Raw genomic sequence first — 27,241 nt, forward strand, 5'->3', positions numbered from 1 at the left:
ACCGTCCAACCCATGCTAGCATGGTAAACGGACGCTAAACGATGATGATGATGATGATGATGAATGTGTCTTGAATGACACAGCAATGCACCATAATAACAATGATGGACTATAATAACTGGTGTAATTTAATCATCCATAGTCTGATATGATATTTCAGAATATAAAAATTCCTTCCTCAGATATCCCTAGGAATTGATCACTTTTAGGACGGTTCTGTCAGAATATTTTATCCTATGAAGGGACAATATATTTCATGGTATTGCATTGAATAGGTTTCTGACACAATTCAGCTATGCTTTATAAAATGATTATAAAATAAATGAATTTAGTGGCTTGATCCAGAAAACATACCTTCTTGGTTGTATTATGGTGAAATATGGAATGATCAAGGTGGAAGAATATATTTATAAGAAATTGTCAAAATATTTTAGAATGTTCTGTCTTGCATTTTGGCATGAAAAGAGAAGTAGGTCTTTGAAGTTAGCTAACAATTTATCACAAATACCACATGGTATGGTTGGCCAAAATATATGTTAGAAGGGATATTTACCAGATTGCATACATGATTTAGTATTGCTGTTGTTACATGAGAATGTTGGCTAGAAAACAATGCCTTAATCCAGACAGAGCAGTTGAAGGATTGATCCCTAAGGGAAATGATCTACACTATGTCCTGATTGTGAATACACACAAAGTCACTTTGGCTTTCATAATTTTAGAATAAATAAACTAATTACTGGTTAAGTACTTGAGCTGAGTAACCAACTGCTTCCTACCCGACAATAAATTTGGGACATATTATACCCATACTAGAGCTCATTATTTTATTAACTTTCTGTTTTTCTTTTCCAGAATGTAGTGAAATCTACGCTGCACTTAAAGACCCCAAAAGGTATGCTCCTGAAGGAAACATTCCTTGTAAAAAATGATAATTAAAATGAAGGAGACTGTATTATTATCTATTTACCAAAAAAACAAGAAATATTGAAGGTATATGAAATTGTAAAACAATATTTCATAAAATTCTTTCAATTATTTTGTACCAGTTTCAGTCATTTAAACTTTATTCTCTTACTTGTTTCAGTCATTTGACTGTAGCCATGATGTAGCATTGCCTTAAAGGGTATTGGTCGAAGAACTTGACCCCATTTTTGTAAGCCTAGTACTTATTCTATCAGTTCCTTTTGCTGAACTGCTACATTATGGGGATATAAACGCACCAGCATTGGTGTATATATATATATATATATTCCTTCTGTTATGTTCTTTCTTTCTTTCTTTAACCCTTTTGATACCAACCCAGCTGAAACTGGATCTGGCTCTGAGTACAAACGTCTTGATTTCATAAATTTTGAATTAAAATCTTCCACCAAACCTTAGTCACAATTTATGTTCCTAACACTAGCTTAATGATAACTAAGTTATTTTACTATATTCTTTGTAATATTGTTATATTTACGTGTAAGTGCGCATGCGCGAACGTGTCCGTGCGCATGCGCGAACGTGTAAGTGCGCATGCGCGAACGTGTAATTGTGCTTGTGCGAACGTGTTAGTGCACATGCGCGTACGTGCGCATTCTCGTACATGTGCATGCGCGAACGTGTAAGTGTGCATGTGCATACTTGTGCGTGCGCATGCGTGAACGTGTAAGTGCGTGTGCGCATACGTGTGCAACGGACACACACATAAAAGCACCATCCGTTCATATCCATTGCCAGCCTCGCCTGGCCCCCGTGCCGGTGGCACGTAAAAGCACCATCCGCTCGTGGCTGTTTGCCAGCTCCGTCTGGCACCTGTGCTGGTGGCACGTAAAAAGCACCCACTACACTCACGGAGTGGTTGGCGTTAGGAAGGGCATCCAGCCGTAGAAACACTGCCAGATCAGACTGGGCCTGATGCGGCCTTCCGGCTTCACAGACCCCAGTTGAACCGTCCAACCCATGCTAGCATGGAAAGCGGACGCTAAATGATGATGATGATGATATATGTATATATATATATATATATGTCAGGCTGTAAAAAGTAAGCAATGTTTTGAAACATGAAATTCATCACAATCTATTTCAATGCAGAAAATTTATACATCAAAGTAAGTACCATTACAATCAACACATTTTTGCTGTGTTGCAAGTTTGTTTATTCCGGTAACATAAAAATTTAGAGTTCTGGAGCTGATGAACTCTTTAAATGCACTGTTAGCATAGGATTGATTTTTGAACTCTTTCTCTCACAGGAAACCATCAAGGTGCTTGAAAAAGTGATAGTCAATAGGAGAAAGGTCTGGGGATTAAGTAGGGTAGGGAAGAACTTTGTAGCCAAGTTCCAAGTTCCCTCAACTTCTAGAGCATCATTAGTGAAACGTGTGGTCAAGCATTGTCATGAAAAATGATTGGCCCTCTTCTGTTGACCAGTCTTAGATGGAGAAGTGGCAGTTTTTCATTCATTTTGGCATTTTCATGGCAATGTTTCTGCAGTTATGGTTTTACCAGGTTTTAAGAAGTTATAGTGGATGAATCCAGCAGTACACCACCGAACAGTCACCATAACCTTCCTTTTGAAGAGCTCAGGTTTAGGGAAGGTTTTCGGTGCTTCATTTTGGTCCAACCACTGTGAAGACCTTTTTTTTATTATTGTACAGAATCCACTTTCCATCGCAAGTTACAATATGGTCAAGAGATGGTTTGGTCTGGTTATGGAGAAGCAAATTTCATATCTGCACATTTTCTGATTTTCATTCAAATCATCAAGCTTTTTTTTATTTCCAATCACATGCAAATGGTTACAGGCATTTTTCTTGCTAACTTGAAGTTCTTTTACCAGTTCTCAAGTGTTTTTACATGGATCTTTCTCAATGGCGGTCTTTAACTGACCGTCATCAATGACAGATGCTCATGATCTTCAAGGCTCAGGTCTCCACTGCTAAATTGGTTAAACCATTTTCCAGCTGACCACTCACAAGTCATTTCCTCACCAAACGTTTTGTTGATATCACGAGCAGTTTCTACACTGAGAGACATGAAACAACAGGAGCAAGTGCTCAAAGACCTTTGCACACTTGAGGCTAACTAAAAATTTAAAATTAAACTTGTGCTAAGGTGTCTCATATAATTCCAATATATTGTGTGAAAATTTAATTAGTGTAAAAAATTCCTTTCCTCTCTGCTACAATACATTTTAAGTGTAAAATGATAAGCCAAAAGAGCAAAACTTGTCACTGAGAAGGATGATGGATTTGAGGAGCACAATCTAGAAAATCTTTGAAATGTTTAATGAAATTGAATTTAGACAAAATTTTCTTTGTTGTCATTGATTTATCAAAAGGAGTTTGATGCTGCAGAAATGAATAAATAGGTTTTCTTTTGCAATATCAAAGCATTATAAAAAGGTACTCATGCTTGCATGCACAAGATTTTTTGATGACATAGACAATCTCTCAGAATCCATGCAAGTGGAAATGAGGCATTTTAAGATAATATACTCATCAAACTTCAGTGAAGACATCAGATCACAAACTTTTAACCCTTTCGTTACTATATTTCTGACCAAAATACACCCCTTATGTGTTTCAATTAATTTCTAACGTAATCATAAATTTAGTCTGGTTTCATTAAACAACTATAACTTTTTTATTTATCAATATATTAACATGAATTTTGGAAGATAATTTAATGAAATGTTCTCAACCAATTCTATACTATAATTTTTGTCACAAAGTGACTCTAATTGCAGGTAGATACAGGTAAATTCAACAAAATATAAAATTATTAAAATTTTGTTCAAACATCGCTATAGAAAATGGGTTATTAGCTAATATTCAATTGGGTATACAACAAAATTTTACGATAGAATTTGTTATTCTGGGTAACTTTCTGATACCCATAATAATATTTATGGCAAAATAGGCCTTAATTTCATTTAAGGTTGTGGGAAATAACAAACTATCCTTTCTTTCGCTTTGTTTACGTTTAGTGTAACAGTTCGTTTCCGCCGTAATGATTTCAAATGGGCTCATTTGAAAAAGTAAAAAGAAATAGTCTAAGGCTTTACTCTTCTGGGAAAGTCTGCGGCTTGGTCCAGTTTCTTCAGAAAAATCACTGAAAGAAACAATTTTTAAATTTTCACTCCATTCAGGTGCCAATTCATTTTCTTTATCGCTGTCGGAGCTCTCGGATTCACTGTTTTCACTTTCGGAAAATGAAACATCAGATTCATTATCAAATACCACATGCTTTTTTTTTTCAGTCATAGAGTTAGATTTATGAAGGTCTTCAGTAGAAAATCCTTCGAATTCTGACTCGCTGCTTGATATAATGAAATTCGTATCCATTTTTTGTCAGAATTACAAATTTTGAAAACACAATAGGAACAAATTTCGGAAAAAAATCTCCCATAATTCACGGAATTAAAATTACACTTCGATTTTTGTACAAAACTGTAGTTGAACTGTTTACGAAGTATAATACGTGTTTTCACGAATGTACTAAAGAGATTTACTCTGATATTCTCATTTAAATATGAATAGGTAAATTCGGGCGGTTTGGGGCGGCTTGGTCACATTAACCAAAATTTTTTTCGGGCGGTTTGGTAACGAAAGGGTTAAAGACAAATGTTCCTTTTTTTACCAAATGTGTGTCTTGCCCTGTGAATTTCCTGCACATTGTCAGTTACAATAGAATTGACTGAAAGATATTTAAACAAATTTTATCAAGGATATGATTTAACACAGGAAAAACTGAATGAACCAAATGACGTTAATGAAATAACAAAAAAAAGTTTACTTTAAAAATGACAAATAAAACATTTTAATTGTGAGAACGTTCAACTTGCATAACTAAACTCACTAAAATAACTATTGACAATGTTTTTAAAGTTTAAACAATAAATAATCCAATGAATTGAAATGATGTTTCCGGTTTCCCATTCCCTAAAATAATATCGACTGTTAAGGGTTCATGGAAAATTTCACAAAAAAAAAAACTCATCAATATTTAATTTAGGAGTATTACAACTTGAAATATAACTAAAATTCAGTTCCGAGTAACTAAGGTTTTTTTAGCTCTTAGATGCCCACTAGGTGACCTATTTTTGAATCTGGGGCCTACTATCACACTTGGCAATCCTGGTCAGAGATACAGTTTTTCTTTTTCTGACTTTTAGCCATTAATGAAAATAATTAAAAATAAAAAAGACAAAAGATAACAAAGATGATGGGAAAGGTTAATTTAATTAACAGATTTCATGAGCAAAATAAATAAAATATTATAAACATATCAGAACAATAAAACACTTTGACATATGATGTAGCATTACAAATGATTATCTGGAATAAGAACTAGTTACAACCAATATTTAGTTACTAGTTTTCATTCATAAATAAATTAAAAATTAGCGATTTAAATTCATTCTCTTTACTGAGAACTTACAATGTACAAAAAAAGAAAAACTAGGGCTCAGAGATGAGGGACCTACCTATAAAATATGTTGTTGAATGAGTAGCATATATACTTTTTCCTTAACTCCTTTTAAATTCTTATGATATTCGACACTTTGGTGATTATCACAAAAACTTTTAATTAATAAACAATTTCTAATGAAATTATATTTGTTTTTTAATTAAAAAAAAACTATTTAAATATTAAGCACAGCCATTAAAATATTGTAAAACAAAACAAAACTTGCATTCATGTTTCTGTTGTTGAACACAGAAAAAAAAGCTCAAAATGATTTGCAACAAGAAAGAGTTAGCAAGGTGAATTATATAAAGGTGGGTGGGTGCATCAGTGATAACTTGTTAATTAATTTAAATAATTAGATATAATTTTGAACAGAACTTCCATATAAAGCTATGCACTAGTTTCATTCATTGAAATAATTGAGATTTTCATTTGCCTAATAGTTTGTCTTCCTTGTTAAATTTAAAATGTAATAGCAGGGTGAAAGGGGCTGTGTTGTAAATGCTCCTTTCTTGAGCCTTAAATGGAAATATTTTCTGAGTTGGGGAGGGGAAATTAGTTCCAGCAATTGTTACTTTATTAACCAAAAAGAGATGAAAAACAAACTCAGGACAAACAGAGTTGGAACTGATACTATGACTTTTACATGTCACAGCCATTTTTAGAATGATGTTTAATTTTTGTATTTCTGTTATTTAAAACACTTCAGTGTTCCAAACAAAACTATTTTATTATGTTACTTTGGGTAATTATTTCTTTATTTTCTTTATGTCACAATTGACAACTCACAGTGTCATAGTCTCTCTAATGGGGCAACAGTGATTAGGGAATGTTTAGTAAGTTGGTGGAGTACAAATCACACAAAAAATACTGGTTTTTCCAGGGATTTTCTAATACTGGATTATATTCCATTGCTGACATAAGTTTGGTCACAAATAAGAGAAATACAACTCAATACTCAAATTAGAGGATATACATACATTTATATATACATAAGGGGCCTTAAGTTTCTTGACAACATTGATCTAAGTTTGATGGGTGCTTGAGTCAATGTAGCTTCACAGATAATTAAGGAATATATATATGAAGTAGTTTGTATTGAGAGGGGCATCCAACCATAGAAACCAAGCCAAAGCAGACATTGGAGCTCAGCAGAACCGTCTGGCTCATCATCATCTTTATGTCAAACTGTCCAACCTTTGCCAGCATAAAAAGAGATGTTAAATGATGATGATGATGAGATATACAGTTGCAATAACAAATGGCACCCCAAAATGGGATGTTCAATAAAATGAGTCAGTAAAGGTGGCAACCTTTTCAATATCAGAGGTGAGCTGCAAATATGTAAAATTCTGTGCTGAGAAAAATAATGAATTCTACAAACTCATAAACATGTAATTTTGTTTTAAATAAGTGTTTACGCCATACATTATCACATTTAACATCCAAATTGTAATGTTTATACAGAAATATCCAAAATATATGACATGAATCAAAACATTAAAAAATCATTGACAGATCACATAAAATAAATAAAAATATTAAACTTTTATGAAACCCAAGGAAGCCTGGGACAAAGTGGTGAAAGATGATCTCAGGATTTTGAGAGGACAAAGAGCTGAGATGTCTGGTGATATGTGGTGATTGAGAAGATCTGTTTATCTGAAGGCCTGGAAATAGCATGTGTACACACAAAAGCGACCCCCTTGACCAATTTATTTCTGTCAAGCCTTTCCCACCATTCCCTCATCTCCCTATCACTGATTCCTCCATCACTCTTCTATTCACCTTCTTGCACCTTGAGGATACACTCAGACACATTGACACCACTACTTTTATCTCACTTTCCAGCTCCATCCAAGATATTTCCTCAACAGCAAGAAACCTGTTTGTGTCCCTTGTGTCACACTTTAGAAGTGACATCTGTGAGACAGAGATTAGAATACATTAGGGAAAGAGACATCATGCCAATCTGTTGAGTGGCTTTTCTTTGGTGCTAAGTTGTCTGTGTGGAGAAGCAGTGTTACCTCAGACATGAAAACATTTTAGTAGGGTACAAATAAAAATACACACATTAGTTGTCTTAATCAATAAGTGAAAGTCATTTGTTACACATCTGTAACCTTCCCAATGAATTTCCTCATTTAATAAAGTGAGTTACAACCAGTGCATGGGTTTTTAATGGCAGAATGAATCTTTTAAAACATCATCATCATCTACTTCTACACACAGCATCATATGACAGATCTTACAAAATAAACGATAACATTATATTGTTCTCCCAATAAAAACAGTTGATGGTTTCATCAGTAACATCAGGAAGAAAATAAAGGTGGAAGTATTTTATCCTTTCAATTAGTAACTTCAAAGAGGTTCACTAGTCTTCATTTAATTATCACACAACATACCACTTCACCTTGTTCCACTTGTGATAGTATATTATGGGATGGGGGAAGGCGAGTAGATCTTAAAAATCAACTCCATCCATTATTTATTTACATACATGTTCATTGGTGTGGACATGAAAATAAAATTAGTATTTGTTGTTTATCACTGAATTCCTTGATATTCTTTTTTTCCATTCTGTAATCAAAATGACTTGTCACTTTGCTTTAAGTTTGAATCTATTCTTTCTGTGTGAACTTCCAATCCTCTTAATTGTGCAGCAAGTGAATGTGTTGACAAATTCCAGAAGATTATCAAACATGAATTAAACTGAAAAATAAATTAGAGTAGAAAAACCTTAACAGATTACAGAAAGTTGAAAGAGGATTCCAACCTACATCAGTCCTTCATACTTTTTAATACCACCTCTACTTTTTATGACTATGTAGAAGTGGTTTAAAGTAAAGCAATAAAGAACCCTATATGTGATAGCTTGACTTGCTAGAAATAATAGTTAAATTTCACTTAAATATCACTTTATCATCTTAAAAATAAAAGTATTTAATACTATATAAGATAAGATATATGTTGTGAGAAAGAAAAAAAAGAGCTGACCATGGTCGCAATGCTTTTATGACCAGGGTCGAAACAACAACAACCTAACTCTGAACTACAAGATTTACCTGTTTTTTAAATTTTTATTTGAGATTTGATTAAATTTGATCACTCGTTTTACATCCACTTTCACATGCCTACATGGATTGGATAAGTTCTCCCCAGCACAGTGATTCACCATCATGTTGTATTCCTTTTTCATCTCTTCTGTGACGTTCAATATCCTGAAGTCAGTTTTCAACACTCTTGTTTAATTCTTCTTCAACTTTCCTCTTCCACAAATTCCTCCTATTTACATCTTTTGCCACTTATTTACCCTCCTATCCTGATTAACAATATTTATTAAATGTCCAAACTATGAAGTCATCTCACAATGTTGTTGCCCTTCCTTCTCAGATTAAGGTATTTAACAAAAAAACGAAATGATGACAATTATTTCTCAGAAACTGAGTGTTTTATGTGGAAAGGATGAAAGTTAAAATCAATTCTGGCAGAATTTGAATCACGGATAGATGGATTCAAAAATATGCCACTCTACTAATTCTCTCAATCCATCACAGCAATTAGTAATAATGAAGAGGACAATAATTAAAACATTTACATATAAGTAAAATTTCAAACTGATATTTTCCAGTTTTGGTTTAGTAATTATTCTGTAGAGAGAAGAAGGGCCAATCTCCTGATTCTTCTTTAAGGTCCCTGAGACTGGTGGAAGTTAAACTCGGAGCAAGGATCTGACCTGCAAAGTGATATTCTGCTAAAGCCATATAAGGACCAGATGACAGTGTTAGATGTTGTGATAGATTAAGTCTATCATCAAAGAGCAGGGATAGTCAACAGGCTTCCTTACAATTTTCTTGTACCAAATTTTATTCACAAGATTTCAGTCTAACTAAGTCTATGAGAGGAAGACACTCAAAGCCCTGCACAAAGGGAGTGAGTTTAAAACTAGATAATTTCAAAGCAAACTTTATTTCACAGCTGTGTCTGTAACCACAATACAACTGAGATAAGAAATACAGCTTTGTAAAGTATGTAAAACAAAAAAATTAAGGGAAATAATGGTTCCAAATTATGGCAGAAAGCCAGCAGTTTTTTTCAAGGGAGAGAGTATGTCAATTATGTCAACCCCAGTACATGACTGGTACTTATTTTATCAACACTGAAAGAATGAAAGGCAAAGTGAACCTTAGTGGAATTTGAACTCAGAATTTAAAGAGCCAGAAGAAATGCTGCTAAGCACCGTGTCCCGACTTAGCCTCTTGGAAAATGTAGAAAATAATTAAAAAAAAGCAAGGTGGTGAAGCACGACCTTCGAACATTAGGTCTCACCGAGGCAATGACTAGTGACTTTGGAAGTATGATGTGCGTGAGAAGACCCAGCAGAACAAGTGAGACCATAACCCGCGGCCTCTACCTGGGATGTAGCCAGTCCACTTATGCATACCTTTCCTTCTTGGGACATAAAACTCTACTTGTGGAGACCTGTTGAGGCAAGTGAAATCGAAATCGATCAAAAATCATGGAATTTCCAGTTGTGATACCAGTGCCGGTGGCACGTAAAAGAACCATCTGAACGTGGCCATTGCCAGCGCTGCCTCGACTGGCCTTTGTGCTAGTGGTATGTAAAAAGCACCAACTGATCGTGGCCATTGCCAGCCTCGCCTGGAACCTGTGCCGGTGGCATGTAAAAAACACCCACTACACTCACGGAGTGGTTGACGTTAGAAACACTGCCAGATTAGACTGGGCCTGGTGCAGCCTCCTGGCTTCCCAGACCCCAGTCGAACTGTCCAACCCATGCTAGCATGGAAAGCGGACATTAAACGATGATGATGAAGTCAATTGAGATATAAAAAAAATGCAAATTCCAGGAAAAAGTGAATAAGTGGCAAATGTTGTTTATTCATAAGCAAACTTATGGCCTTCCACAACCATGACTATCTAACTTCAGATTCTATTAGCCCATGTATCAGATTTCAAAATGGCAGTGTGATTTAAGAGAGATTTGGCTGCTATTTCTAGCAGACAAAGCTCCCTAACAGAGATTAACTGTTACCTGTTTACATAAGATTGTGACAAAATGGAAAATATATAGAACAATAATCATTTAAAATTTTAAACAAATTTACCTTTGTTGTGGGTAATGTGAGACTTGCTTGTGAGTTACCCTAACTGCAGTAGGGAACAGATGGCAGATAATAGCGCTATTTAGTAAGAATGGAGATCAATAAGTGGCACAGACATTCCTGGTGTTAAAGAACGAAGGAGTAGATTCTTAAGTTCAAGATCCCTGACAGAATACCATTGGTAGTTCTGGTTGACAAATTTGTTCAGTTGCTCCTCATCAGATGAATTCAAAGAAAACACACATGTTAAACAAATGCCATCATTAACAGCTGCTGGTAGACCACAATGTTCCACAGATAAAATTCCACAGATTTTAGGTTCCATACTATGTTGACCAAAAGCATCCTAGAAGATGAAAACATCAAAATATAGTACAATAAGTTGTAATATTAGTGAGGAACTTCAATATTAAAGAATTTTAAAATAATGCATAATATTTTATATGTGTAGGACAAGGTCATTATCATCATCATTGTTTAACGTCCACCTTCCATGCTGGTATGGGTGGGACGGAATGACAGGAACCGGCCAGGCAGAAGCTTGCATCAGACTTCTGTGACTGTTATGGCAGGATTTTTACAACTGGATGCCCTTCCTAACACCAACCACCCAGCAGGGTGGACTTAGTGCTTTTTACATGGCACAAACACAGGCGAGGTCAGTTTTGGCAAGCTTATTACAGCTGGATGCCATTCCAAACACCAAACACTTTTCAATGTGGAAATGGATGCTTTTTTAAGTGGCACCTGTACTGACAGGGCCACCAAGTAACTTGCAAAACTAAAATCTTTTGAGAGGGGAGTGGGGCGCTGGAGGAGGTGATCTTGTGTTAGATGATGAAAGGGTATAGTGAGACAGAAACAGGTGTCTGGCTGTAGAGGAGGTATAAGGTTACCCAGCTGGTGGGGAGAGAGAGATCAGGAATGAATACAGAAACAGGTGTGCCGCTGAAAAAGAGATACATGGTTACCAACCTGAGCGAAGTGCAGGAGAAGGAGAGAGAGAGAGTGAAAAATTATTCAGATAGACTTAAAAGGAGGCATAAGAGTTATATGGAGAAGTGGCTTAATGTGGACAATGAATGAGACAGTAAAACAGAGAGTAATCTTGTTTGAAGGGCAACAGAAAAAGATATCTGAGAAAGAAGAGGAGAAAGTGAAGAGTGCTAAAGGAAAAGGGCCATCTGTTGTGGGAGATTTATAAAAGGTAGCAGCAAGTTGGAATGAGAAGAAAATAATATCTGTGGGTTTGTGATAAAAATAAGACAGTATTTCAATAGATTGGGAGTTGAGTGTTCCCATTCTACTGTACAAGGAGAAAAGTGATCCCCTTAAACTATGGCTCATATAGAACAATTAAGTTATTGGAAAGAGTATGAAGGATATCATGAGACCTGTAATATTAAACCCTACTTTACCAGAAACGATTACCTTAAGACATGTTGTTACTCCAATATAAAAAAAGGAGGATCCAAAGAAACTGTTTCAAATGTAGAGTTATAGTCAATATCATTGTATAAAATTTAGCTTGTTAATATTTAATTTTTAATTAAAGCCTGCAATTAATAGAGAAAAAAGTAAAATGTTTTGACTAAAATATGAATATTTAATTAAACAAAAGAGTGTAAAGAGGAAATTTCAGTACATTTCAAAATATTGGTAATCTGATAATTTAAGGCAGCAAATCAACTGAGTTGGTAGAGCATCAGATATTTGTGGTATCCTGCACTCTAAGTTCAAACTGTGCTGAAATCATCTTTGCATTTGGGGTCTAATAGAAGTTGATAAATAAAGTATTAGTCCAGTACCAGAATTGATTCTTTTCTCTCTCGCTCTGGAGGGAAATGATTTTGGTTAGGCCTGGAAAAAGATGGCACCCTGACAACTACATCAGAAGTTAAGGAAGGAATTCATTGATTTGTGTGTATGATGAAGAAATATTGAGGTAGAACATAAATATATTCATAATGGAAACAAACGAGTGTTAAACTAGTGATTAAGACCCAATAGCAAGAAAAAGAGATTTTCAGATGACAAGGCAGAGATAAAGCAATGATACAGGCACTTACTCTTAGAAGAAAAAATACAGACATCAAGAGAGACCAGTCATCAGGAGCAATATCAGTGACAGGGAGATATGGAAGTGTATTTAACTTCACCAATAACTTCACATCACTGGAAAGATAAAGTCAACAATGCCATAAATCTGAATAATGCACGATTGTTAAATATTAAAAACATTACTTGCATTTAGTAACTCAATGTCAAACTACAGCATCATAGATTACAAAAGACAAGAAATTTAATTAGTTAAAATTGCTCAAACTAGTAAAGAGAACAAAGGATCCTTAGGTTAATGTGCAATGCTGATAAATGTAAGCAAGACAACCTCAGAAATTTAACTAATTAAAAATGAAATGGGGGTGAACGAGGTATTGGCAGCAAAGTGAAACAACTCTAGACATGTTTCAGTTTTATTAGACCTCTTCAGCTATAATTTTTACCAGTACTACATACAATGATGACTTGATGTATATATATATATATATATTATATATATATATATATATATATATATTGGGTCATCCCATAAATAATGCAGCTTTTATTTTTCAAAATTAAGATAAACAAAGTTCTTTTTTAATCTAAAATATACTCTCCTTTATTTTCTACAATGATTTTCCATCTATCTGGTAGACTTGCAAGATCCCTCTTCCAAAATTCACTTGTCTGAGATGAAAAATACTCCAGTACTGTTCTGACCACGTCTATAGAATTCATATATTTAGAAGATTGCGGCATAAATAATAATCAGATAGGAAAATGTCCAGCGAATGTGGTGGGTGGGGCATCATTTCCTATTCAAACTGCTCCGGCTTTTGGAATGTCATCCTGTGTATGTGGTTGAGCATCACCCTGATAGAAGAACATCTTTCATCTTGAAAACAAAGATGGTCATTTTTCTTCTAGTGCTGACTTAAGCTGCTTGCAGTAGATCTTTATTATCATTTGGTTTGGGTTTAAATGTTCAAAGTGGACTAAACCTTTCATATCCCACCAAACAGATAACAACACCTTACGTGAGTGAAGGCCTTTAGTCTGGGATGCTGATGTTTCTCCTTTCCCTACCCACTGGCTTCGGCACTTGACATTTTCATAGAGAACCCATTTCTCATCACCAGTCACTACTTGGTCCAAAAAAGGTTCACTTGTGAGATGTGGCAGCAAAGAAGAGCACATATTCACTCTCTGTGCACGACTAGACTTGGAAAGATTGTGAAGAACCCACTGACCCAATTTTCTGACCTTTCTGATGGCATGTGGGTGTCGATGAATAGTTGAATGGCCAAATCCAAGCTTCTCTGCTAGTTCCTGAACAATAATGATGGGATTTTGTTCCACCAAGGTTTGCAGGACATCTTTGTTGAACTCTACAGATCTAGGACAAGGCTCGTCTTCTAGGCTGTAGTTTCCAGCTCAGAATTTCTAGAACCACTGTTGACACTGGCTTATGCTTATCGTCCGATTCCCATGTACTGCATTAATATTCCTTGCACTTCTGTTCTTGCCTTTATTGAACTCAAAGCAAAATATGCTCCTTTGTCACTTCCATTATAGCTTTGTAAAAATAACTGTTAAAATCAAACTGTACTTTTTAAAACTTGCATTAAGAATAAGCCAAGGTAAAATTACTACCTGCGTTTATAACGAGTTGACGTAGGTAGTTTATCCCATTCTCCTCTACTTTTTAGTTCATGCAATTGAAAAAAACTGCATTATTTATGGGATGACCCATTTTTTTCTATTTCTTAATTTTTAAAATTTTCTTTTCCCCTTGTTTTGACACCATCACAAACACAAAATATCTAGCTACTAAGAAACTCTCTCACTTTTTAATCATTTCTCTTCATTTATTTAACTTGTATTATGAACATGCTAAACAATCCTTTTCTCTAAATTTTTAATCATTCATCATTGTTTACATTCGTCTTGTATTATAAACATGCTCATCTTTTGATTTTCTTTTCTTCCATTTCACTATTGTCCTTTGCTGCTATTTCTATTCCTGGCTATAAGACTATACAACACATGGCTTCTGTCTCCAACCATCTTTCCTCTTGTTTTGACACCATCATATTGCAACACAAAATGACCAGCTGCTGCTAAGCTAAGAAATTCTCACACTTTCTAACCTTTCATCATTTCTCTTCATTTATTCAACTTGTATTACTAACAAGCTAAACAATCCTTAAATTAACTTCATGAAGTTAGCCATTACTTCCATTTCTTTTCTGCGATGCACCCACTCTTTCTCACGCCCACTACCAATACCGGAAATCCACTCTCTCGCATGCCGGTAATCTCATCTCTTTACCGTGAAATCTCTTCCTTCTTCCCTCATACTAAAACCTTCCACAATGCTCTACCTTACTTCTGCACCAGCAGATCTACATACTTCTGTCCCTCCCTCCCTTCCAAACCATCTTCCTCTCATCCCTACTTCTCCATCTATTCCCCACTCTCTCTCTCTCTCCAGGTAATGAAGGACACGGAGAGGGTCATAGCCCAACTAATTAGGGAGAGAGTCAGTTTAGATGAGATGCAGTTTGGGTTCGTGCCAGGGAAAAGCACCACTGATGCTATATTTCTGGTAAGACAGCTGCAAGAGAAATACCAAGACAAAGATAAACCTCTGTACCTGGCTTTCGTTGACATGGAGAAAGCCTTTGTGGCAACAAAGGGCCTCTCTCTGAGTGAAAGGCAGATTGTTTGATACCTGTGTGCGAACAGCTATGCTGCATAACAGTGAAACATGGGCTATAACAGCTAAGGACATGTGTAGGCCTGAGAGAAATGAAGCCAGTATACTTCGCTGGATGTACAATGTCAGTATGCATGTTCGACAGAGTGTAAGCATCTTGAGGGAAATGTTAGGCATAAGCGGAATCAGATGTGGTGTGGAAGAGAGATGACTGCACTGGTATGGTCATGCGATGTGTATGGACAAGGACAGTTGTGTAAAGAAGTGCCGATCTCTAACTGTAGAGGGAACCTGTGGTAGAGGTAGAGTCAAGAAGACATGGAATGAGGTGGTGAAGCATAACCTTTGAACTTTGAGCCTCACAGAGGCAATGACTAGTGATTGAGACCTTTGGTGATGTACTCTGCTTAAGAGGACCAGTCAAGCCAAGTGCAGCTGTGCTGGTGACATGTAAAAAAATCGGCCTTCGAATGTTGGGCCTCACTGAGGCAAAGTGGCTGAGTACCTTTTGAGCGTTGGGCCTGGTGGAGGCAAAGTGGCTGAGTTCCTTTCAAGCATTGGGCTTTATGGAGGCAAAGGGGCTGAGTTCCTTTTGAGAGTTGGGCCTCACAGAGCCGAGGTGGACGAGTTTCTACCAAAAGTGTTGGGCCTGATGGAGGCAAAGAGGCTGAGCTCCTTTCAAGTGTTGGGCCTCACAGAGGCAATGACCAAGACCTTTGGCATTATGTCGTGCTTGGGAAGAAGACCCCTCAAGCCAAGTAAAATCAGTCATGGCAGATACTGGTGTCATCCAAATGGTACCTGTGCTGGTGGCATGTAAAAGAACTCGTTACACTCTTGGAGGGGTTGGCGTTAGGAAGGGCATCCAGCCATAAAAAGCCATGCCAAATCAGACTGGATTCTGGCACAGCTTTCCAGCATGCCAGTCCAGTCAAACCATCCAATTCATGCCAGCATGGGCAACAGACATTAGATGATGATATATACACATATATATGTGTGAGTGCATGTGTACATGTGTGTGGACAAACAGACAGATAGATAAATAGCTTTATGAATAAGTACTGAGTGATATGATGACTGAGGTGGCAGTGGGGAGTGTGGAAATTCCCAGGGGCATAATCTGTATGAAAACCTAACAAGCTCAGTGTTAACATAGTGAGGTGGTCAAGTAAATTGGAGCCAGTAGGGTTCCATGCTGTTTCTATACACCAGGCTTTCGAAGTGTGCTCTTGATCAACGTACACAACTCTGTTTTATGATTATTCTTATTTTTATCATTGAGGGTGCTGAGCTGGCAGAATTGTTAGCACACTGAACAAAATGCTTGGTGGCATTTCATCTCTCTTTAGGTTCTGCATTGAAATTCTTCCCGAGTTGGCTTTGCCTTTCATCCTTTTGGGGTCAATAAAATAAGTACCAGTTGAGCATTGGGGTTGCTGCAATTGACTTGCCCCTTTCCCAATATTGCTGGTCTTCTCTCAAAATTTAAAACCATTATGACGACGAAGAAGACGATGACAACCACCACCACCACCACCACTATAATTATTATCATTATTTATTACTATTAATATTATCATCATTATTATTAAGGCAACGAGTGGGGAGAACTGCTAGAATGCTGGTCAAAATGCTTAATGGCATTTTGTCTATCTCCTCGTTCTGAGATCAAATTCTACAAAGATCTCAGAACATTCCCTTTCATCCTTTCAGGGTTGATAAAGTAAGTGCCAGTTGAGCAATGGGAATGATGTAGTTGACAACACCCCACCCCCAGGATTTTCAGGCCTTGTTCTTACAGTGGAAAGAATAATGCTTAAGATGAAATGATTACATTTTGCTATAGATAAAAAAAGAAATCTCAAAACACACCTGTCTGTCTTCACTGCAATTACCATTCTTAGAAGTAAACGTTTGTGGGGTATCTGAACAGGAAGGCAATCACCATGACAACTTTCAGGGCTACGTTTCTTGTACTGCAACCCCAATTCTAGTAGAGGAAGGATGTCCTTTGACCTGAGAGAATAAAACAGTGAACAGCTAAATAAACATCATTCTATTTATTTTTCAACCAAAAACAATGTCTATTTATTAAAATTCTGACTTTTGTGGAATAATTCATCAAAGGTGAATGGAAGCAAATGAAATAATCATATCTTCTTGATACTACTTGCTCCTCGTCTCTTAATATTTCCTCTTTCTTGCTTACAACCTTGCCCCTTCTCTCTTACCTCCCTCTCACTCATGCCTCCCCTCCTCCCTTATCTACTTTCTGTTCTCCATACACCCCTACCCCTCACCTTTCCATCTTCCGAAAACAAGTTCTACATGACTTTATAAAGACAAGATGGTCATGGCAAGAATGCAGTTGGTCCTAGGTCTGACCAATTAGCAGAACACCTGGGGCTAAACGACAACCATACATATTAAAGGGATTGTATCTGATAGAATAACTCCATGGTCTTACAAGAAACAATCATATTTTCAATGTTTTTTTAATCATAGTAAATTTTTAAAATAGTTTAGTGTCAGTAATTTTTAGATTAACATAAAAATATTCATTATAAACATAAAAACCTAAAAAAATAATTACCGCAACCTAATTTTGCCAGTTTTGATGTCGCTATATGAAATCCATTTTGCCTGCAGAGATTCACTGTCACTCTGAGAAGAATCTTTTAAAGAACCTCCTGAAAACAGATGTAAAATTTCCCTTGAATAAAGATAATACTTATGATAATTGATGTACTTTGGGAGGGCCATGTTAGCCAATAAACATCCACATTGGATGTAGTTCACTTCAGTTTTAATGTTAAGCAATCAATTTATTATTATTGAGCTTTACAATTTCAGTAATTTCCTAAAATGTCCTTCACCAAGTATAATATCAGTTTCAATACAGGATTTAACACAATATTTTTACAAAATAAAATCTAAAATAACAATTATAAAAACATGCATTAAAAGATTTAGTTTCATATATTGCTTCAGGTCACCTGAATTGCCTAAGATCAACAAAGTTGCCTCAGGACAACTAAATTGTCTGAATAAAATTTGATAAACAGAGACTGTGTTGAAGCCTGTGAAAGGGACTGTAATTTTATGCAAAAGATTTGATGTTTGACAAGGCTCTTATACCACCATCCACCCCTTGGATGTCTTAAGTAGAATCTACTCTGTTACAAGTACTCAGGCCAAGATCAAGGGATCCAAAGATAAATTCATCCCTTTCTCTCACCAGTCCTGGAATCCCTGAAAAAAGCCATGAGTGTTGTCCTTTCTCCTCTCAATAAGTTATGTAAAAGTAAATGAATGAATAAATAAATAAATAAATAAAGGCTGAATCTGAAAGATTTCCACAAATTATTGGTTGTCAAGCATTTTGAGTGATGTTGAGAGAATAGACTGCATTAGTTTCAATGTAATAAAAATAGATTAGACCAACCCAGTATATCAGTGATGTTTTAGAGAAGAAAGTAGAAGCCATACAAAGTTGACTATTGATGTAAGTAACGGGTGACAATAATTGCAATGGATCATTAAGAAGGTTGTTTCACAGTCTTACTGGTCTGGGTTTGATCTCAGTGTGCAGCACCTGGGAATGGCTTGAACGACAACCTCAAGCCAACCATATTACAGAGAGGAGCTTGGTAGATGAAGCGTTGTAGAAACCAGTTGAATGTCTATGTAGTGGTGGGGTGGCTGCCCCCTCGTTATCGAGTATGACCATTGCACGAAGCTTAATCAATGTTGTTATGCAATGCCTGTGCAAAAAGATTTTCTTTTAATTGAGGAAAGGCTGTGCACTGAGTCAATCCCACTCACTAAGCAACAGCAGCCATAATCTGAAAAGAAGAACAAATCAACATCATCGGTAATCACTGAGTTGCAGGTTTTATGTCGGAGTTATCCCAGTTACCTGAGTTACCATCTCCTAGAAGGCGTAACCTTCACCCAACGCCAAAATAAAGAACATTATTTCATCAAAAAATTTAGACCAAGTTTGAACACAATAGGCCAGGAATATAAAAACAAAACATTGGTCTTCCGAAAAGAAAAATGAAATTCTACCACAACCACCATGATCACTACGACTGCTTCCACTATTACTACTACTACAACCACCGTGGTCACTACTATTGCTGCTACGATCAACAGTCCTCTACTACTGCTGCTGCTACGGCCACAGCTTAACTGCTACAACCCCAACCACCACCACAGTTGCCAAAACTACGACCAACAGTAACTGCTACTACTGCCATTTAAGCCACTGGTCATACTGCTGCTGCTAGGACTGCCACAACTTAGCCACTACAACCAATAAGCTGCTGCAACCCCAACCACCACCACGGTTACTACTACTACGACCAACAATCACTACTGCTGCTACCATTCCATTGGAACACAAGGAAACTAAAAAACAAGCACGCGGTTCCTGTTGATACCACCAAGAAACAATAATGAACTTCTTTAACTATACTCAACTTGAAATTTATAGCTATTATACCTACTACCGACAAGACACCACCACATGGATTCTATCGAGACCAGTAAGAAACAATTATGAACTTTTCTATTTCACTTTTTTTTAATAATATTTTTGATAAGGTTCGTTTTTTCAAGAACCGAAACATGTAAAATTCATAAGAAAATTAAAATTTATCTAATATAGTGACGTTTTCAAACTTATTTTTTACAAATATATATATATATATATAATCAAAATAAGCAACAAGGATATCCAGAGGTAATGCAGTACGATCATTTCATGCAGCTCCATTTAATTGAACAATGCAAACATTACATCAATTTAAAATGCAGAGCAATCTTCAGCTGCACAAAGACATTGAGTTTAATTAAATTAAATTCTCGTCTGTTTCCAAGCAAGTCCTTCAAACATGAATTTAACAAATGGCTTGACATGTTTTTACAGCTGGACACATTAGTATAATTTTACCAAAGGAGATAGACAGAGAACATGTTGTACAACATGAATATATATATATATATATATATATACACACACACACACACACATATAAGTATATCAGGAGTAGTTCATCATACAATTCAACAGTTTTTATTTTTTAAAATTTTAGGTACAATAAAAAGATTGATCTCACCAACAGTTTTCCCTGTAAATGTAAACCGGTACCAACGACCAGAACCAAATTCAACACAGATAAGGGTAAGAGGATTAAACAACAAGCCTGTCTCTTCCAAAACCTCTCTTTTCACAGCATCCTGAAAAACATTGCAGATAAATCACTCTATGTTTGAAATAACAAAACCATATCAATTTATTTTCATTACTTGATGAAATTACCAATGTTCAAAGTCATTACTTCACTTCTTATGGGCTAATGAATGACTCTCTATTTATATACTGCAAAGAATATACTGCAAAGAATAACAGTCAAGTAACCCACAATTCACAATCTGCTGTTTAAAAGAAGGAAGGACACATTGCACAGAGCAGTTCTAGGAAGAACTGGTCTGACCATAAAAAAAGAAGGACAACTATAATGGTCCTGGAAAGTCATTGATTACAGGTTGGCCTGATCAGGGTTGACCAAGTAAGCAATAACATCTAAATTTAAGCTATGAAAAATACATAACATAGTTTGGTAATCCTTAAAGTTGACAATCATCAAATCTAAATAAATAGGATTCACAACTTTGAGCCACATCTAATTATTGCTCTCACTTTTCTTATCACTCCTCAACTCTGAATTTTCAAAGCTTCACATTTTAAATCATATATTGGTTGTATATTCTTTTTGAAATGTATTCACACACACACATACACCACCACCATCATCATCATCATCATTTTAGTGTCCAGTTTTCATACTTGCATGGGTCAAACGAATTTTATTGAAGCAATTTTCTATAGCCAGATGCTTTTCCTGTCACCAATTCTCGTCTGTTTCCAAGCAAGTCCTTCAAACATGAATTTAACAAATGGCTTGACATGTTTTTACAGCTAATAGCAAATGAATGACATCCATGCTTGAAGTTCACAGACAGAAACTATCTCAGAGTAATCACTGTTCTTGATTTGCAATAATAGACTTGATTCTGTTGTGCAATTCAAGACAACCATCTGGCCCTTGGATGGCTTTAGTGGAGTCTGGACCGTTGTAAGCATTCCAGTTAGGTCTGGTGTTCCTTTGTTCCTCCCATCAGTCACAGAGTCTCTGGGAAAGGTCATAGGGTGCTGTCCTTCTTCTAACTACATCATATAAACATTAGATGTATACATTGAAATAAGAGAACATGAACTTGGTCTGAAAAATAATGATACACAGCTAAACAGTATTTATATAACATTAGTTTGTAAAGTAAAAGGTTAAATATTTTATAATGAGCAGGTTTTTAAAATGAATAAAGATTATATAACATATTGGTAGAAAGAGAAAAATAGAGATTTATAACGAGAACTTACAGTCAAGTTTTCTCCAGGTTCCACCCTACCAGCAGGTGCATACCAAGTTCCAAAGCATGAAGATTTAGCTTCTTGCATCATAAGAACTTGATTTAACTTATCAAAAATTATTCCACATACTATGTAGCCTACAGTTTTTTTCACCACAGGGACATACTGGCTGCCTGGAAAATAATAACAAAATCAAATGTAATTAGTTAATTAAATTTATAATTCTATAGGTGGCCCTGCTCGATCTGTAGAAAAGGTGTAGGTAGAAACTCCATAAGATGTACCCAGTGTAAGCTATGGACGCATAAGAGGTGCAGCAACATCAAAGGAAAATTAACCGAGAAGATAGCTTTTGTGTGCGGCAGATGCACAGGGGCAATAGACACCACAGATACACAGAAAACAGATTCCATCACACTCCTGGGGGAGAAACTAGAAGTAGTTGATAGTTTCCGCTACCTACATGACCAAGTTAGTAGTAGGGGTGGATGCTCAGAGAGTGTCATCACTAGAATAAGAATAGCCTGGGAAAAGTTTAGAAAGCTCCTACCCCTACTGGTGACAAAGGGTCTCTCGTTCAGAGTAAAAGGTAGATTGTACGACATATGTGTGCAAACTTCTATGCTTCACGGTAGTGAAACATGGGCTGTGACTGCAGAGGACATGCGTAGGCTTGAAAGAAATGAAGCTAGCATGATCTGCTGGATGGGTAATGTCAGTGTGCATACTCGATAGAATGTAAGTGCCCTGAGAGAAATGCTGGACATAAGAAGCATTGGATGTGGCGTGCAAGAGAGACGTCTGTGCTGGTATGGTCATGTACTGTGCTGGTATGGTCATGATGAGGAGAGATGTGTGAAGAAGTGCCACTTCCAGACAGTTGAAGGAATCTGGGGTACAGGTAGACCCAGGAAGACATGGGATGAGGTGGTCAAGCATGATCTTCGAACGTTGGGCCTCACAGAGGCAATGACGAAAGACCGAGATCTCTGGAGATATGCTGTGACTGCGAAAACCTGACAAATAACATGAGTTCATGGCTGTTTCCTGCACCAGCTTAACATAGCAGCCCCAGACATCCAAAGTACCTTTGGATTGCAGGACGGCTTGCAGTGCATACCTTGGATTGTAGGGCGACCTGCTGTGCTTGAGGAGACCTATTAAGTCGAGTATATCAACATCAAAATAAAAATTAAATGGAAATTGTAGTTGTGATACCTGTGCCGGTGGCATGTAAAAAGCACCATCCGAATGTGGCCAATGTCAGTGTCGCCTCGACTGGCCTCTGTGCCGGTGGCACGTAAAATGCACCAACTGATTGTGGCTGTTGCCAGCCACCCCTGGCACCTGTGCCAGTGGCATGTAAAAAGCACCCACTACACTCACGGAGTGGTTGGTGTTAGGAAGAGCATCCAGCTGTAGAAACACTGCCAGATCAAGACTGGAGCCTGGTGCAGCCTCCTGGCTTCCCAGACCCCAGTCGAACCATCCAACCCATGCTAGCATAGAAAATGGACGTTAAACGATGATGATGATAATTTAAAATGAACTTTAGTGTGACAAATCTTTTGATGCATTAATAAATATAATAAAAGGTATTGTTTCTATTAGACTTGGGCAACAAGAGAAATTAGTATCCTCAAAAATAATTCTTATTGTTGATTTGTTTAGAAATAGAGGTGGATGGATAAGGAGTACTTGAGCAAAGATGACACAAGATCAACCATCTCTGACAAACATAGGCCATTATAGTAGCCATAGAATAAACAAGAGGAGATAAAGAACATTTATGGGCCTGAGGTTAGTGCAGTGGGGTGGATCTTTTTTTCTCTTTTTTTTTAGCTATACTTGAGGATTTCTGTATGAATAACAGCTGCACCATCCTCGGTGTAGGAGTTTGGGGAGTGGTCTCACTTGATTTTTGCAGAGAGTTAGTAGTTGTTCAAGGGTTAATTTTCTGTCACCATGAATTATTATTCCAACCCCTTCTGTACCATAATTTAGCCTGATCCAAACTGATTAAGCTTACTTAACATTCTCAGAAACCAATACATGTCTCAGACCATGTTAAATGCTTTCACAACCATGGGGAACAATTTGGCTCAATCATTGTCAGAAAAAAGTGTCTAGTGGTGATTTGTCAAAGACTTTTATACATTACGAGTCTAACTTTCAACAAAGTCAATTTTGTCTTGCATTTTTCTGGAGTTGATAAAGTAACAGTTTAAATCTATTGGCAGAATCAGAACTCAAAACATAAAGCCAAAAGAAATGCCATGAAGCATTTTGCCTGACATGCAAATGCTTCTGCCAGCTCTCTGCCATAATAATAATAATAATGGTTTCTTTATCAAGAATTGATATGATCACTGAAAAGGGTACAATGTGGAATTACCTTAAAGCTTGTAAAGAAGATAATAACAAGATAACAAATTCAACCAAAAAATAATTCCTCACAAACAAGGAGACTTTCAAGAGCTACTGCTGGAAACCCCACAAAATCACACTCACCCTGACCACTAAGGCAAGTACTCTCTCCAAGTTGTTCTCATCCAATATACAGGCAAATGCTCAGAGCAGGCCCATGCACTCAAACTATGTTTACCCCTCTCATCTACATTTGAACAAATTTTCTGGAAAATAACACTTTTCTTTACACCACGTTTTCTTTTCAAATGAAGATGAAGGTCTTTGTATTCAGCTCTTTTGCTCTCCTCCATCACAAAACATCTGCTAAAGTCACTAGACTAATAAAGACTACCTGTCCTTCCTGACAAAAGAGAGGTGGTGGGTTGATCTTCACAATGAATTTAGCTGCCCCACATGTAACAGGAGATGTTGGACATAACCTCACAAGTCAGCAACACTCAGACACTGGCCAAGAGCATGCAGAATGGTTTTGTTGCTCTCTGTGCATCTTACACAGGCCTATCTGATGGCCTGTCAATGCCCACCCCACCCTGGTAGTGCTGCCAGGCCAGGAATTTCTGGAAATTATCCCTGGGGCCCAAGCCCAAGGCTCCTCCAGATCAGACCAGACCACTGATTTTCAATAACACCAGAATTTCCCCAAGAATGTTACTTTTATCAGCAACTAATCCTCTATAAAATGCCAATGTGGTGCTTTCAATGGCTGTAGTGCTCAACTGGTAAAGGGCTGTGAGTGCTTGACAATATTCAAGATGCCAAGCAGTATGTCTCAGTCTTTGCTTGATCCAGGCCAAGTTGAAGAGAAGAGGTGTGGGGGGGAAATGTGTCAGACAAATGAGAACCACACCTGTCAAGAAATTACTTGAAATGTCACATTCTTTGTGCACCATCAACTTTAGCATGTCAAGTCCTCCACTCAGCCAGTAATAATACCAAATGTACCACCTGACCATTGGAACATGTCCCTTTCACAAAAAGCAGAGCAATTCTTGTTATATTTAGAAAATAAATTGGTAGCTCCATGAAAGAATCAAAAGTACTCAGCCTTCCAGGGGTAGAGAGACCTTAAATGCCAGGAAGGTATGAAGGCGTGCATAAGGTGTGAAACCATATATAAGGAAATTGCATATTGTGAATACTGTTTATTGTAAATATGTCACTGGTCCATTAATATTAGTGCACTTCAACACAGATTAAGGTAGCTATTTAGTTTCGTTGGTAGTTTGACCAGTCATTTGGTGGAGATTACTGAATTTAAAAGATCATATGTGAATAGTTATATTTACATAAACTGGACCACATCACACAAATCTCCCTTCAAAAAATGGTATAGGGGGTTGGGCATAACAAAGAGATTTTATTGCATTTGTGACTTTGAGACAAAATATATCTTTTACAAATGTTCACTACCTTACAAAAACTATATCAGCTAAATAAATGGCCTTCCCTAAATGCATTGAAAACATCATAACATAATCTGAACCCTATTTCATAAAATTATCGCCGTTTGCGTTGAGCATATAAAAGACAAATTTAGCTGGGGGAGGAAATGCCATAATGGTTAAGAGGACAAATATCCATCAAATGTAAATAAAATGTTCTGTATAGCTTCTTCATGATCTGCTGGATTGGCTCTCTTCCCGATATATGTATACAGTATGCAGTTAAAGAGAAGAAATTATTGAAATTAGTCATTACTCATTTTACCCCATTATAGACCATATTTTTGAGACTTGAAAATGATCAAATTAAACAATAGTGTTCTCCTTTTCTCCCTTTTAAAAATACAATTATAAGATGGAAACAGTTTTAAAATAACTTTTAAATATTCCCCGAAAACATCGAAAGTCATGAAAGATGTTTTCTATTTATTGATGATCGTAAACACTGGCTGAAAATAGACACAAAAAAAAGGGCAAAGTCTGAGGTTAAACTAAAGCGAAAACGTAAAAAGGGAGACTGGTTTGGACGAAAAACGAATATGTAAGCACGAATACTCACTTGTACGAATTATATCGGGCTCCTTGCTCGCCAAATCAACAGCTTTTCTGTCAAATAAAAGTCTGATGTCATTCGCTATTTTCTCCATGGCTTAACTGTCAAACGATTGTTTAAACACCGATATCAACATTAGACGTCGCCAAGACGATAGGTAAAGTATTTAGTTTAGTAATTTAATGTCAAAGTCTCAGCATACGCAGGCAGACAGACAGATAGATAGATAGGTAGATAGATAGATAGATAGATAGATAGATAGATAGATAGATAGATAAGCAGATAGATAGATATGTACACAGAGAGCGATTTCTGCGTTGATACTGCTAAATGGATCGTAATTTCACCCGTCAAAGAATCCAGACATTAAATGAGGGCTCATAGTTATTAAATACACTCACAGTTGGGTTTCAGAAGCGTATTGGAGGGAGTTGAGAAACTTCCGTTAACCGATGTCACCCGTGCAGATTATTCGAGAGAAAGCCGAAAAGACGAATTCGAATTCGAAAGAAAACAATCAGCAAGGGAGATAACTCTAATCACTGGCGCAACCCTTGGCCGTCGCCGTTTCGATAGTCCTCTCGTTAACCACACGGCTCTTTCTCTCTCAGCCAAACAGGAGAACAAATCGACCAGTTTCGATTGTTTATTACAGTTTATTCGTTGTTCATCCTACTGATTAAACTGGTAGCTAGCAGCTTAGTAGATAAAAGTGTCGCTGAAATTAGGTGCAATATAATAAAACTTACAGCTTACGGAATAATGTCGCAAGTAAAATACGTCACCGATTTTGCATATCTCTTCATTTAGAAACAGTGCGAATTAACAACTAAAATAAAACATCGAGAAACCGATGTGTAGATATGTTCATACACGTGTATAACTTCTGATGAGAGGACAGTAACTAGATAATGTAGCAATACTCGCAATGTAATGATTTCGAACAGGTAGGGAGAAAGTAAGCTGTTCTAGAGCTCACGCGGTACAGAAAGAAAAGCTTGGAGGATCTGTTTACACATGTTAATT

At 36.7% G+C, this 27,241-nt stretch overlaps 1 protein-coding gene across 2 annotated transcripts; it reads right to left on the reverse strand.

Annotated features, from left to right (window-relative positions):
- Positions 1–5,209: 5,209 nt before the first annotated feature.
- LOC115222998 (8-oxo-dGDP phosphatase NUDT18-like) lies at positions 5,210–26,767 on the reverse strand. Of its 2 annotated transcripts, XM_036511987.1 has the most exons (9): positions 26,222–26,767; positions 21,800–21,963; positions 20,475–20,595; positions 17,945–18,041; positions 17,224–17,367; positions 12,656–12,761; positions 10,590–10,932; positions 7,961–8,172; positions 5,210–6,654 (listed from the first exon to the last, which is right to left on the reverse strand). In XM_036511987.1, the coding sequence occupies exons 1-7, from the start codon at positions 26,307–26,309 to the stop codon at positions 10,669–10,671; spliced, it is 984 nt and encodes a 327-aa protein (XP_036367880.1). In that variant the 5' UTR covers positions 26,310–26,767; the 3' UTR covers positions 5,210–6,654; positions 7,961–8,172; positions 10,590–10,668. The 2 variants fall into 2 exon arrangements, with proteins under 2 accessions (XP_036367880.1, XP_029649279.1); XM_029793419.2 differs by lacking the exon at positions 5,210–6,654 and having other exon boundaries at positions 6,987–8,172.
- Positions 26,768–27,241: the final 474 nt, after the last annotated feature.

Source organism: Octopus sinensis, linkage group LG21 (assembly GCF_006345805.1).
Source record: "Octopus sinensis linkage group LG21, ASM634580v1, whole genome shotgun sequence".
In the NCBI taxonomy this organism is placed as follows: domain Eukaryota; kingdom Metazoa; phylum Mollusca; class Cephalopoda; order Octopoda; family Octopodidae; genus Octopus; species Octopus sinensis.

Coding starts and splice junctions, on each gene's coding strand:
- LOC115222998 (XM_036511987.1), bottom strand. CDS start 26,309: ATGGAGAAAATAGCGAATGACATCAGACTTTTATTTGACAGAAAAGCT. Junction 21,964..26,221: donor GCCCGATATAATTCGTACAA/GTGAGTATTCGT, acceptor ATTATTTTCCAG/GCAGCCAGTATGTCCCTGTG. Junction 18,042..20,474: donor ATTTACAGGGAAAACTGTTG/GTGAGATCAATC, acceptor ATCTGTTTTCAG/GAGGTTCTTTAAAAGATTCT.